General features: G+C 42.7%; 1 protein-coding gene across 1 annotated transcript; it reads right to left on the minus strand.

Annotated features, from left to right (window-relative positions):
* Window positions 1–2455: 2455 nt before the first annotated feature.
* C7H14orf180 (chromosome 7 C14orf180 homolog) lies at window positions 2456–12116 on the minus strand. The gene is made up of 4 exons (XM_056347106.1): window positions 11912–12116; window positions 7959–8082; window positions 6073–6099; window positions 2456–3268 (listed from the first exon to the last, which is right to left on the minus strand). The coding sequence occupies exons 1-4, from the start codon at window positions 11927–11929 to the stop codon at window positions 3066–3068; spliced, it is 372 nt and encodes a 123-aa protein (XP_056203081.1). The 5' UTR covers window positions 11930–12116; the 3' UTR covers window positions 2456–3065.
* Window positions 12117–14638: the final 2522 nt, after the last annotated feature.

A 14638-nucleotide genomic window follows, 5' to 3' on the forward strand; every position in this document is an offset into this window, starting at 1 on the left:
ATTTGTAAGAAATCCTGTACTCCCTCTCCTCTTTTACCTCTTTATGGGCAATTCTCAGGAGTTGTACTGAAGGGAAATATTACCCAGCACAGTCAGCAAGGGAATTATCACCCAACATGACTGATTTTCCCTGACTTTAGGACTCCTGTTAGCTCTTCCAAACTCACAGAGGTGTTGCAGCTAGAGAAACGGCATTAAACAAGAACAAGGAGAAATCCCACCCAGCTCTCAGCAGTAAGGGTAGATCTGTGATGGATAAAGAATGGAATGAAGAGGCAGAGTGGGAAAAAAGTGTGTGTGTGTGTAAGCGGGATGGATGAATGGGGAAAGAGCTTGAGTGAGAAGGCTCTAGAACAGGTAAGTCCCCAGGAGCTGGGACTTTTTCACCTATTCACAGCCTTGTTACTGACCTGCTTCATTCACTCACACAGGTGCACTGTCTTTCTCAGCTTCAGTTTCTTCACCTGCACAATGCCACCACTCTCCCAGGAATGGAGTTTAGCTTTTATTTATGGCAAAGGTTCTGGCTTTGTAGCAAATTTGTTTTGGATTTCTGCAGCCTGCCCCATGTCTGACTGACCACAGTAAACAATCCTGACCTGGGAGGCCTTGCAAGGCCATGGGGAGACCTCAATAGACAACTCAAGTGCTGCTTTTGCCCATGTCCCAAACTGTCCCAAACAGAGCCTAGGCAGAAGCCAAGAATAACTGTTCCTCTGCCTCATGTCCCTGGCAGCCCAGACGCGATAGCCGTTCCCACTCACACTGATAAAGCTGGGCCCCAGCAAGGAGAACATGGCCATTTTCCATTTAAAGCAGACCCAGTGGAAAGGGGGTCCCATGCCCACCTACTGGGGAGCTGTGCAGGATGGTGAGCACACATATGGATTTCACACTGCCTCCGCATCTTCCCCCACAGTCCTAAGAGGAGTTCCTGTTTTACCTTAAACCTTTGACTTGCTTTAAAGTTACTGAAACCAGGCTGCTAACCTATAGATTGTTTCAACTCTATTGTTCTTGCTCTTGAGATTGCTCTGTTCTTGTCAGCTTGGGTTTTGCTTTCTTGTTGCAAAGTGCCATGACATGCAGTGAGGGAACTGTCCCTTCAAAAAAGGCTCCTGTTTTGAAGGGACTAGTTGCTACATGCTGGGAAGACGTGTCAGTCCAGAGCCAAAAAAGAAATGGCACTGATTTGCCCAAGATTTTCAACAAGAACATCAAAAAGATCACAAATATTAATCTGTGTTTGCAAAAATGTAAACAAGTTGCAATGTCCCCCTTGGCCCATGCAGGTACCAATCTAAACCTTTTCATCAGAGATTCACCGGCACATGGGGTTTAAACCTTTCTTATTTATTACCTAAACAGCAGGGCTGAGATGGGGGAGGGGGAAGGGAAGCAGTCGTGAAACTTACCCTCTGAGCTGGGGTACCCAAGTGGTTTGCACAGAGCCCCTGAGCTAAACACTCCTCCTGCAGCAGCCTCTGCTTCCCAGACCAGTGGTGTGTCAAATACAATTGCTGTGGCCTTTGACATCTTAAGAGGGGCATGAGAATAGCCACTGAAGTTACTTCTTTCTATCTTGGACTGCAATTTTTTTTGAGTTGTTTTCAATCAAGTTGCTGCCCACTGTCCTCTTGTGAGAAGGCTGCATGCTGTGTTTGTGTTTATGTCCGTCAAGTCCTTGGTCTGTTTGGAAAAAGGTTGTTGGGGCAGAGGTATGGAGGTATGACCTTTTTTTTTTTTTTTTTTTTTTTTCCAAATATCTTAAAAATAAAGCACCATTTTTCTTTTGGTGGATTGCAATGTCAGGGGAATTCAAGGCCTTGCAGGCATCTCTTCCATCTTCTCTTCAGCGTTTTCTTTCCTCCCCCCCCTTTTTCTTTTCTTTTCTTTTCTTTTCTTTTCTTCAGCTGTTATGGGTTCTGATGTCAATTTTATCATACCAAATAAATCCAAACACACATCAAGTGCTGCCTGGCAAGAATCTAAGGCCTAAACAGCTGGTTGTGCTGGTTTTATATAGGAAGAAAACACAGCTGAAGCTCATAAACTTGCACTCAGTTGTTCTCCTCCCAGACTCTCAAAGCACCATTCCACATGGATTGCATGATCTCCATTAAAGGGATTCCCTTCAGGGAGGTACATGCTATGGTGGGACAATGGAGAGAAAAAGGAGCTTTGCCTCCCACAGCTTGATGAACAGTCCATATTACCACTACATAAGGCCTTGAACACCCAAGCATAAAGGCGTAACCTCTGACTGAATACAACTATCATGAATCTTGTAAGCTCAGCTTGTGAGGTTTATGGACTGAATCAAACCCAGAGGATTAAACTGCTAATTTGGTAATTACCCTGGGATTCAATGCTGCTATTTATCATGTTAGGCAAATAAACTATGTACTGTTTAACTGAGTTTTCCTGTTCTTCTTCACACCTGGGAATCAAGTGAAACATCAAGAAACAGCTTTTGCCTATGGAGGAATAAAATGTATGATGGGAAACAAGAAAGCCACTTGCGGGGATTTTAGTAACAATAGTTTCAGGTGTATAAATATAGCAGCTCGCCAAGCCTTTGGCCACCAGAGCAGTGTTTGTTCAACAGCTCAGCTTTATTTTAAATTTTGTAGAACAGCTCTTAGGAGACTTGAGGAGAAAGATGGTTTGGTATTTAGAGCCTTGACTTGAGACTCAGGAGACTTTTATTCAGAGCTTGCTGCTGTCTGCATAGGTCAATGTATTTCTTGACTTCAGCTCTTTGTATCAGCAGTTTGTAAGCTCTTTGAGGTACAAAATTCAGATACTTGTTTGCTGTTCAGGATGATGGAGCATGAGTTTGGTGGGACCTCAAGGCACTAACATTATTGCCCACTAATGTGAAAAAAAGAAAAAAGAAAGGAGAACAAGTGGCTGCTGGACAGTGCACAACAGGGGTGGTTTTCTTGCTCTTCGAGGTGGATGCTCACATGTTCCATGTGTGTGGCTGGAGTAGACTGGGAGCTCTGCACAGCCATGTGCTGGTCAGCAGTGCTCTGAGATGTCTGACAGGCTGGAGGATATTGCTACTGCCTCATAAACCAGCTCCAGCATTTCTGAGCAATATGTCTTATCTGAAGAAAGAAGATAACAATCCGGGATTTAAATTCCTCCAGGACTTTGACATCTTGCTTCATGCTGATGTAGTAGAGACTCACAGCAAGGATCAGCACTGCACAGAATGAGAGCCACAGGAGCACAGGCAATCCAGATGATGACCTGTCATCTACTGAACGGTGATGAGGAGAAAAAAGAAAGCAGCATTATTTTAGTATCATCTTAAACACTTCCTAAATTTGACCCCCCGCTGATGCCTTTGTCCCACTTTTCTGGGAACAGCGGGGTACACAAGGCTCTGGTTGTGCGTACTTCTGTAGGCATCAGTTCAGTGATAGTGAGTCACACCTCCTGATGGAGGGTGTTGAGTATAAAAGATCTCATCTAATGGAGCATTTAAAGAGTTTAATTATATACAATAAGAACAGGATTACCATAGCTAATGCGTGATCTGAAGTTTCCCTCCAGCAATTATTTTTTATACCTTTATGCTAAATGTTAAGTTAAATACTAGGAGAATATTAAGCTACCTCATCTAATTATTTAATGCTTACAAATGTTCCATAAAAGAGAGGAGATCTAGATTTCTGTCCTTTTCCCTGCTAGAGCAGCTTGTTTGAGGCTCCTGTTAATTACAGTAAGAACCAAAACATGGCTCTATTAACGGAGAGGCATATTGAGAAAGCTCTGGTAGTTTTAACCTCTCTCTAAGTGCTAGGTGTGCTAATTACACTGGAACATCCTCTGCACTGGGTCTTAAGGAGGAGGGCACTGTAAACAGTTTTCTTGCCTTTAAAATATAGTTCACGTATGTTTAAAGTGCCATAGGTCAGGCACACAGTACACGCGTGGAGATCAATGGGCTACATTTAGTTTGCCGACATCCGTGCCCCAGCCCTTGCATGCATGTATCCCACCATGGGTACTGGGGATCCAGTCTGATTCAGATCTGGCTGCTCTGTTTGACTGCATGGCCATTGCACAGTCAGTATTATTTTACAAAGCACTTTGCGTATTAAACATGCAGTATAAAGCCAAATTCATGCCTGAATAAAAATCCGTAGTGTGCAGCTATTTTCCTGCCATACGCACATAATCAATAAGGAGATAAAAATGTGGTGTGCATTATTATGGGTAAAGGGCCAACATTAGCTGTAACATATTTAAATTAGCTTCTACTATGAGCCCTGGAATACACAGCAGTCAATTAAACTGTCATACAGATGTACAGGGAGGAAGGTAAAAGTCATAAAACCAAGCAAGAAACACATAATAATGTATCAAAAAGTGTATGGGGAGAAGGTAAAATGTTAATAGGCAGTCATTTTATAGCTAACCAGAAACGAAATCAATGTCCCATAATAGATCCGAGTGAATTATTTGCAGCAAATAATTTATTCATTTGAATTTAGCCCTTCTTTCTGTTTGCAAATTATCCATGAGCAGACTTCAATTTTTATAAACTTGTTTATTTGGCATTATTCTAGGAATGGTTTATATGAAGGTATTTAGCCAGGGAATTATTCACCATTTTCTGCTTTTGCAGAGATTTGTGACTTGGAAGTTGGTATTTCCCTTGCGTGATCTCTCACACCACATGATGCAGTTCTCACCTGGGTGATGACTTGCCATTCAAAGCCTGGGGCCTGCCTGATGAGCATACCTGCTAATGGTGAGACTTTGGCGGGGGAGCTAAACCGCTTTCCACATCAGCCCTTTTCTATCAAGTACTTATAACCTTTTTCAGTCTTGCCAAAGTTACTTTCCATGTGAAATTTGTGGGTGATCTCAGATTAAAATGTGGCTTTTCCTTGTATCCTGTCAATTACAGAATATGTTCAGTCCAGGAACAGAATAAGAGATAATGTGGAAGAATAATCCCACCCACAAAAGAGTGATGAGCTATTGCTCACAGTAGCTTCAGCACATCACTATAATTATGTGCTTAAAGGTAAACTTGCTTTTTTCTAGATTACAAATAGAAAATTAATGCTTAAATCTGTTAGTTGCATTGCTTGTTGGAACAGCACGCTCAGCCCTAGCCATATGCCCAGTCTAAGCAAAAGGCAGCTCATCTGAGAAAAGCACTGGGTTGGGATGCAGGACATTATGGTTCAGTTCCTGTCTTGGACACACATTTCCACTGTCACCTGGGGGATATTCGGGCTTTCCTTTTCCAACTGGCTCTTTCCTGCCTATACGACCTTGTTCCTGCCTGTAGTACCTCGTTCCTAGCACAATAACTGCCTTAGCTGATGTTGCCATTGGCATGAGCCTACAAACCTCTTCCTGGGCAACAGCAACAGCCAGGGGATATGGGGACCTTTGCTTGGGAGGCCCTTTGGCTGCCCAATGCTATGGCTCTGCGTGTGTGTATACATACATGTATGTATATATGTATTGCTCTTCCCTTATTGCACTGCATGCAGCAGGGGCTGGATGTGGGCCAGGGCCTCTAGAAATGATCACCATCATAAGGACATCCAGATACACATATTTGCTTGAGGTTCTGTCAGGCTGCCTGGCCTCAAACATCCTTGCAAACAAAAAAGGAAAAAACAGACTATTTTTATTATTTCTATCCTGCTGCCAGCATATAAATGAATTGTCTGTTCCCCACACATGAAAGTCAGCAGGCAGAACTATTGTTTCGCTTGGGGTGCTTTCCCTGCATATCATAGTGAAAAACCTGTACCTATTTTATTGCCATAAAATATATTAATTATATTTAAATTAAAAATAGCTTCAGGGATTTCATTTTTGCTTCCACTATTTGTTTTACTAGATGTCTTGCTTAAAATACTGCACAGACCTCATCAACACCTTGCGCTTCATATGCTGAGAAGAAAAAGCAACAGTGTATGAAATGTTTGGTGTACAGAGGCTGTATTTGCACAGTGTATCCCTGCAGCCACAAAGCAAACTCAGGTTAGTGCCACGGATGGCTCACGGTTATAATGTGGATCTTCAACTTACCCACTACGTAGTCACAGCAGGCAATGGCTAGAAAACAGAATGAACATTTTCTTAGAAGTGTGGAAAGGTCTTTTTGCAGCAGATGAATAAGAAAGGAAGCACCAAGCAGTGTCTCTGAAATTGTTGCCTTGTAAATGCTGGACCACTTCTTACACTGCTTTTGGCTGTACAGATTTATGTCAGATGATGATTTACCCACTCTGTGCAAACATGCAGGTGTAGGTGCACTTCAGGAAAGTGAGAAAAACTATTGTATGGGGGGGTCAGAGACAGAGATTACTGCTGTTGCAGGGAGGTGAGGAGTCAGCTCTTACAGAAAAGCCCTCTCTATTCCACAGCATTTCTAGAAAGACCAACAGAATGAGAGAAGTATGAAAGTTAAGAAAGCAAACCCCACTGTCAGATGCAACTTTCATCCAACGATATCCTGGAACTGCCTCTGCTTGGCAGCTGGGGCCCAGACACAACCCAGGACAAAAAGTCCAGAGAATGGAAAACTTTGAGTGATGCACCCAGCCTTCCCCTTACCCACCTTTATGTTAATGACATTGTGTGGGTGAAGAGCAAATCATCTAAATCATAGGCTGTTTGCAACACAGAATACGAATTACAGGGTGGGATATTTCTCATGTCTTCTCATGTCCTCATGGAAAAGAGCCAGAGTCTTCTCTGTCCTTGCAGCTCCCTGGAGCTCAAGCATGGCAGTGCTGAACCGAGAGCCAGCGAGTGATGAACCTGGTCCCCCCCAGCTGGACTGGCTGCAGGATGGCTCGTGCAGGATTAAGTCTGGGACACGGACTCTGTCAGGGAGCTGAAGGAGGTATTCACTCTTATCAAAAGCTTGCTCTTGAGCAGCTAGATGAGCTTTGACGAGTTTAGAGCTGACTCACTGAGTCTTGCCAGGAGTTCAGTTTTGATGGGAAAGCCCAGGCCATGTCAACAACCTTATCAAGAAACAGTTTTTCCCTTCTGCATTAGGAGGCACCACAAATAATGTATTGCAAAACCTCTGAGAGGTCTGTTTACAGACACATCAGCAGACACCAAGCCTTGTTTTCAGCTGAGTAGCAGCCCAAACAGGTGGCTGACCCAGAAATTTTACCATTCTGTCACCTGCATTTTTACTGACAGACATATCAAAACAATACAATTGTAGTTCCCTACCACTAAATACATTTTTTCTTAGCAGGGTCAGTTTGTGAAAATCAGAATGAAACAACAGTTCTTTCTTGGTTACAGGTTTTATATAGCATGTGCAGAACTGCAAACTGGACCCTTCTGCTAGACTTGTGCTTAAGGTCACTCCCACCTGACCTACCTGCAAACGTATTTTGGCTCAGGAGTGAAAGACCAGAGGCTGCATTAGCTGTACCATTCCTTGGGTGCCCTGTTAGCAGAAATGGTTATGTCCTGGCTGCTTTTAACCCCAGCGGGCCAGCTGGGCTCAGACCTTCACTATTGTATCCAGTGGCATGCATGCTGCTTGGAAGCATGAAAGGGCTGGCTCTCTCCCCGCCATTACATCCTAGTTACCCGGAATGACATAAGTGTGTTTAAATTTGGTCTGAGATCCTTTTCTCTTCTGGGGTGGACCTGAGGTTCAGCCAAACCCATGGTCTACAATGATCCCTGACTGAGGGGTTCGCTGTGAGGACAGCCCTGAGGCTGTTCTAATGGATGCAGGAGCCCGTCTCCTCCCAGGGCAGGCAAGCAAATGGACCAGATGCAACCCTGCAGTGCACAGAGCAAAACTTGTCTGTCCTCCCCTCTGTGCTGAGCTCAAAATCCCAAATAACGCTGTCAGAGGGGGCAGCTGATGTGGACAGACAGGGTGCATGTTAGAAGCTAGAAAGGTCATAACAAAAGGCTTAATAGCTTGAGCGTACCATGTTCAGTGACTTCTGGCTCACGAAATCGAACCCTTCTCTCTGCTTTCCGCTTTTCCCCCACGGCTTGGTCCACAGGTGGCCTTTTTCTCAGTATTGAAGGAGGATAGCTACTGTCATCTGTCTAAAGAGTTAATCACAAAACACAAAACACAGGGCCGTTCAAACTGGAGTAATGCATCTGGGTGAAGCTTTGAGCTTTTGAGGCTATGTTACCATGTCCCTCGAAGGACATGGTGTGAAACACATCTGTTCGGACATTTATAGTCAGACCGTTGTAATATTTATAGCAAGACAATATGGATATTCCTTCATTGTCATAGATCTTTGGTACTCTAAAGCTGTCTTCTTAGGAAAAAGGCTGGTTAAAGTAACAGACAGCAAAGGGTTCAGAAAGGATTTCTCTGAATTGCAGTGAACAGTTACTGAAGGTGGCTGCTCATCAGCCCTGGGGTAAACAGGCATAAATGTGATATGAAATATATGAACCATATCATTGGGAGCACCTTTGAAGTGCTCTTCTAAGCTAAGCAGCCCCATTCTGAATGCGGTGTTGCCATTTTGACAACCGAGGCTATGCAGCAGTATGGGGTTTGGACATTATCCTGATGGGTACAAAAAGGCAATTTGTTTGCACTTCTATATTGCAATTATGTTGTTCTCCTGGTTTTTGCTTGGAAGCCACATGCACTCTCTGGTAACAGAATCAGATTGCTGTGGATTCTGCTAAATGATAAGAAACATAGCTGCAATAATAAAAAATGGTAAGTCCCTCTCCTGCATAGGAATGCTCCCACAGTCAACTCCCCAAAGTGAATCCAAGGCATCTCAGTTCAGAAGCCCCCACTGCCCTCTGGAAGTGGAAAGCAGGTGGCAAATCTACTTTTCAAAGACCTCAGTGGGTGGCAGAGATTCTCCACATTTTATTTTTACTTTAAGATTGAAATAATCTCTACCTTTTTCTCCCCCTTCCCCCTGTTCCTTAGCAAGGTAAGGGATATTGTTTCACAGATGGTTTTTCTCCTTCTGGTCACTGTCCTCACTCTTTTTTTTTTTCCTTTCTGTGTCATTTCCCCACTCAGTGATAGCATGCTTCTTCCTACATGTTATTCTTCCTGCTTTAATCTTCCTGCTCCTCAGTGCCTGCTATTTTTGCCCATTTGTAGACTCAGATACACTTGCTGCACACTTTTCTCTTCCAATGCTTTCCCTGCACTCACCATTTCGTTCCCCTCCCCCCCCCCCCTCCCCACTCCTGGGGCTGCAGAAGCAGGATTAAGTCCCATTAGCTACAGTCTGGGAGTGTCAGACCTCAGAGCACAGAGGAGATGTGGGTTTCCCTACACGTCACACTGGATAATCTCAGAAAGGCACATGAACATAGCCAGCAGGAACTGCCATGGAGTGAAGAACATCTTCAGCTTTGACATGTTCCCCTGAGGGATTTATAAACCAGATTTTGGCTTAACTAGTCACTGGTAAGGATGCTTTCTCTGATCTTGGGATAATACAAGAACCCATACCACCTCTGTCTCCTGACCAGGGACAGTGTGTGTTGGAGCTTTGTGTGCTTTATTCAGCAGCTCAGAAGCTGTAAGACCCATCTGGGGTATGGGAGATGTGGATCCAACTTCTTTTTAAGTCCAAAGGAATATGAACCCACATCTCTTATCCACATGCCCTCATCATCAAGGCTATGGCGCACACATAGGAGCAGGGAATCTCAGTCTCTGCCACTGAAGCTGTCTTGTTTGGCCTTGAATAATTAAATATTCATTGAGCTAAAGAAAGAAAGAATGAAAGAAAGACTTTACAGCCTGGTGTTTGGGTGCTCCCTTGGGGGTGGGAGAAGTCTGCTCTTGTCCTTGCTCCAATGAATACTTAATATGAAATACTTAAATATTCATTGGAGCAGTCACTGGGAACAGGACCTCTCATCTACCAGGTGACTGCCCTAATCACTGTGCTACAGCCACACACACACACACACACACACACACACACACTCTTACTTTCTGGCATAATGAATATTTAACTAGTCTGTGTAAAATGAAACAGGTTTGGGGAGGGACAGCCCAGTTCAGGCTACTGGTGGTTATAGCTTTAGTTAGGACAGCTCCTCCCATGTCACAACCAAAGAAACTGAACTTCAAATATTTAAAGAGATTTATAACTCCTAGTGTGGCTTTGGTCCGTATGAACTTTTCCAAACACTTAACAGCAACATCACACCAGAAAAGAAAAACATTAAACAACTATCTGGTTGGGTAACACCTAGCCAAGGGAGACCTTAAAAGGGAAGTGGTATTTACAATATTTACTAGACTTTAATAACTTAAGGAAATCAAGCAGAGTGCCAGATGATGCATGCTGCCCTCAGACAGAAACCTGGTGTTAACATACTGTGACAAGAGGTGGAAACCTACCAAAGTGCTAGCTGGGAAATTATATACCCTTAAAAACAACCCATTTGTGGAAAGCTCTGGGCGTTAGACACAAGGACTCTATCACCCATGAAGAGATTACTTACCGGCAACTCCTCTGCACTAGGATCAGAAGGTGGGGCTGGACATGTTTGGGACATGTACTCTGGATGCCAACACGAAGACTCCCACACAAAGCTTCGGTTGGAAAGCCACTCGCTTGACAAAATGAGAAGGACTAGGGGAAAGCGTCTGGAGATCCCTCTGCAGCAAGGACCAGGCAGGCAGTGCCACTGAGCAGATGGGAGCAGCAGCAAATGATAGAGGAGTGGAAGGAAGAATTTCCACCCTTCATACCAGTGTTGGCTTGGGAAGGATGACGTGACTTGAAATGTACTCCGTAACCAAAAATAGCACATAGTGCTAATACTGAATGTGCAGCTGGAAAGCAGGGCTTTCCTGACAACTGGAAAGGGCCTGAATGGAGCAAATCACAGATAAACACCTACATATTTACGTGTGTAACGTGAACTCGAGGCTGTTCTTTTAATAATGATTGCTGCATTTCTGTGATCACATGGATCTCCCTTCCAGAAGCCATTCCCAATCTCAAAAATCCTTCCAGTGGGATTGCTTTTAATCCTTCCCCCATTCAAAATATGTGGGTAAAGCCATCAGGAAATGATATAGATGTAGTGGGATCACATACATCTCCCTCCAGTACAGTTATGGCCTCACTTTATATGTTTTACAAATTAGATCCATTATTATAGTAATAAAGTGGGGTTTTAACATTAGACATTTCTACAGATATTATAATAAGATTATTGATAGGAAGAGAGATGATTTACTCTTCAAGAGGCTTTAACAGCCCCTTGTCAAATGCTGAAGGCTGGTCATCATCAAATATACCATTTCCAGTCAGAAACACCTGCCATGACGGCTGAAATATTGTGCTTTACTGTCTCTACGAGCACAAGCTTGAGGTTTTTTTGTTGTTTTTTTCCTGGAGCTATTTATTTGCTGTGACATGTCTAAAGCACTCCAGTTCTGTGTTATTTTCCAGGTGGTTGGATGGATTCTCTCATGGCATGCTCAGACTGGCCCCCGTTTTGCACCTACCCAGTGGAGCGAGGGTTGCAAGATGCTTACATTGGCACTAGGAACCAGGGGGCACAGCAGCTTTGTGGGCTTCACTGTTTTGGTCTTTCTTTCAGGGGTTTGGGTATTGGGTGAGTAGATGGGATGGATTGGGATTGTCCCCCAGATCCAGATCCAGAAACCCCAGAGAAAACTGGGCCAACACATCAGAGGAGGCATCCATCGCTGATGTGGGGGTCAGCAATGCCTTGAGCCTAGCTGCCCTCCTCCAGCTCAGCCCCTGCAGGGGTCTGCAGTGCTTACAGGGGCTGTGGTCCTCAAGCCCTTCCCTTTCCAGCAGTGAAAGCACTGTCAACATGGAGAAGAACAGATTTTTCTGGCCTGGGGATCTTCACTGAGTGCACCATATCTAAACACCAGTAACCTTACCTTCTCTTTCCTGTACATGGAGGTGATGGAGGGCTTTTCCTCATGCTGCAACCAGCTCACAGCTGCAGGGCTTGTGAAACGCTCTCAAAATCCCCTCTCTGGTGTGTCCTGCAAGCGTTGCACAGCAGTTATTTTGGGATATCTAAGCTGAGCTTTTGGTGGCGAAGAGTAATTCTTCAAAATTTTGTTCACAGTAGATCCTAGACAGGAAGGTGACAAAGTCTTCCAAACCATGGTCCCTAGCTTCTCCTCTGGTTCCTTCTTCCTCCTGCTGTGATAATAACTTGCTACTAATTAATGTAGGAGTGAATTTATGTGCCTACATTGGCCAGCTACACTGATCAAGGTGGGAAGAGGGAAGTCAATCTCTACACTTCATCTAGCTTTGACTTTCTCGTGTGAATTGTGTCATTTATTTCTACTAGTGTCATCCAGCAAGGCACATAAGAAGCTTGTGCAGCCCCTTATTCCTGCCAAGAACAACATCGAGCTCGTGAGCTTTTAGACATGAGTGAAAAAACTTGTTCCTATGTTTTTACTGAATCTTGTTGTATTGAAAAAAAACCTCACATTTTTCTAAACAATTAGGCAGAAACCTTTTGCTATTTTCTTTAAAAAAAAAACACTGCAAAAATGTCAAAGGGTTTTGATGTTTTCAAGAAGTGGACATATGGAGATAACATTTATCATTTTTGATACCAGAAACCATTTCTTTTCAATTCTAGATTCCGCTTAAATGTAAACAATTTTTTATGTTCATTTGATTAAAAAATAATTGGGCTGTTTATAAATGTTTTCATGAAAGATTGCTATCCAAATGCTAGGAATGCTAATTTCATTGTCACTTTTATCCCACAATGTGTTAATTATATTGATAGTAATGGTTGTAAATGCTTGAATAATTAGTAGTTACCTGGGCACTCAAGTTTCAGTAGATAAAGATGTCAGTAGTTCAAATCTCATAACATGGACAGATCCATTCCTACTAAGTGCTTTTGATTGCAGTTTAACAACCTAAAATTGGATATACATTAGGAATAAAACACAGTTTAATGCATGAAGTGAAAGATTCCAGGAAAATAACTTCACTAACCTCTGAAATCACTGGTAATAAATAATAGTTACAATAGCGGGATAATTTCTGCTTTGGAAGCTGGAAGAATTTCCTTTAACATTGCCCTTCTTTTTAAGGTAATTTTTCATCTAAGCTTTGATCTCATTTCATGCAACATATGTCAGAAGCAAAGCTGGACAAAGAATTCATAAATGAATTATTTAGCTGATGAGTGTTACCTCTATTTCTTCAGCTAATTGTTCACAAATGGATAGTGACTTTTGTGAATGAATTCATTATTCAGATTTATTCAGTGGATAATTGCTGGGAGTAATTCTTTGTAGATTGCTTGGAAGCATTTCGCTATGAACTTCTAATAGTAAAAATCTAGCCAGGCTTTCAATACAAGACAGACTGAAAATAACTGTAACTACTGACGGAGTCCTTAACCACGAACAATATACTGCAGTCTTAATGAGCAATGCCAGCATTTTCAGGAAGAACTCAGCTACTTCCCATGGTACATCTCAACGATCTGTGTAGCGCTGACTTTGAATGGTGCGCATTGTATATGCAAATAGTTTTTACAAGAAAAGGCTTTCTTAAGTGTTTGCTCAGCAGAAGAACAAAACAAGCCTGAACAAAACATGATTGACTTCTCAGTGAATAAATACGAACAGTCCACACAAAGGAACTAACTGCACAGCCAGTATTTTCCTGCAATACCCCAATGGAAGATGTCTAGGAAATAAACATAACATGATAAAACAATTTTACACACAGAGGATAGCTGTGTAACCATATGAACTCTTTTTCCATTTCCTTCTGTGGGAATAAATATTTCAGACAAGCAAAGTACTTTGTAAATGATGCCTTTGTGGGAATTCGTCTGGCCTGGTTCAATTATTCTGAAACCTAGCAATTTTCTCCTATCATTGAATCTGGTTTTATTGCAAATAGGGTCATAGAAATAGTCACTCATTGCGATAATGGACTTCGTTTATCTTAACTATTAACACTTCCAGTAGGTTTACACACACGTATATATTCAATATTTATGGATATGCACAGTGCATATATATTAATAATGAAGTAACTTTATCTCCAACAATCTGAAAACAAAATCACGTAATACCATACAGTGCGGGGTGCAGTGGTAACTGGAAGCAGCATATCAGGATAACAGAACAGAAAAGGAATAAATAAATTAGAAGGGAGTCTTCCATATCTTCTTCAACTTCCAGAGTGTCAATTGAGCCTTTGTTCAATATTCCACCTTTCGCAATTCTGTGTGCTCTTGATTAATAATTTAGAGGTGCACCTTTTGGCAGCAAAGTAAGTTTTGCATTTGCCAAGAGTGATTTTCCACCAGTCAGGGAATACATCAGGAAATAAAAAGGCAAATTGCCCCACAGTGTATAATTAGCAGTGTGCTTTCTTCCTTTTTCTGCCTCTGGAGAAACAGATTTACTGCTGAAAGGTGTAGGACACCCATGAGGTGCTGTATGGCACCGTTTCTGCTCCTCAGACCTTCTAGGAAGAAAAACACTTTATAAATCCCAACACTAAGACAAAACTCATCCCTTTGGACTCTGTTTCCACGTGTATTCCATGGCCAGAAGGGTCATGATTGATGTCTTGTCTGGTGGCCACTCCAAAATGGGGTGTTTTTG

This window comes from Falco biarmicus, chromosome 7 (assembly GCF_023638135.1).
Source record: "Falco biarmicus isolate bFalBia1 chromosome 7, bFalBia1.pri, whole genome shotgun sequence".
NCBI lineage: Eukaryota > Metazoa > Chordata > Aves > Falconiformes > Falconidae > Falco > Falco biarmicus.

Bases quoted from the DNA above. Each gene is read 5' to 3' on its own strand.
- C7H14orf180 (XM_056347106.1), bottom strand. The intron at 6,100-7,958 runs GTACGCTCAAGC...TCTGTTTTCTAG, and splicing joins GCCAGAAGTCACTGAACATG to CCATTGCCTGCTGTGACTAC. The intron at 3,269-6,072 runs GTAAGTTGAAGA...ATCACCGTTCAG, and splicing joins CTGCTGTGACTACGTAGTGG to TAGATGACAGGTCATCATCT.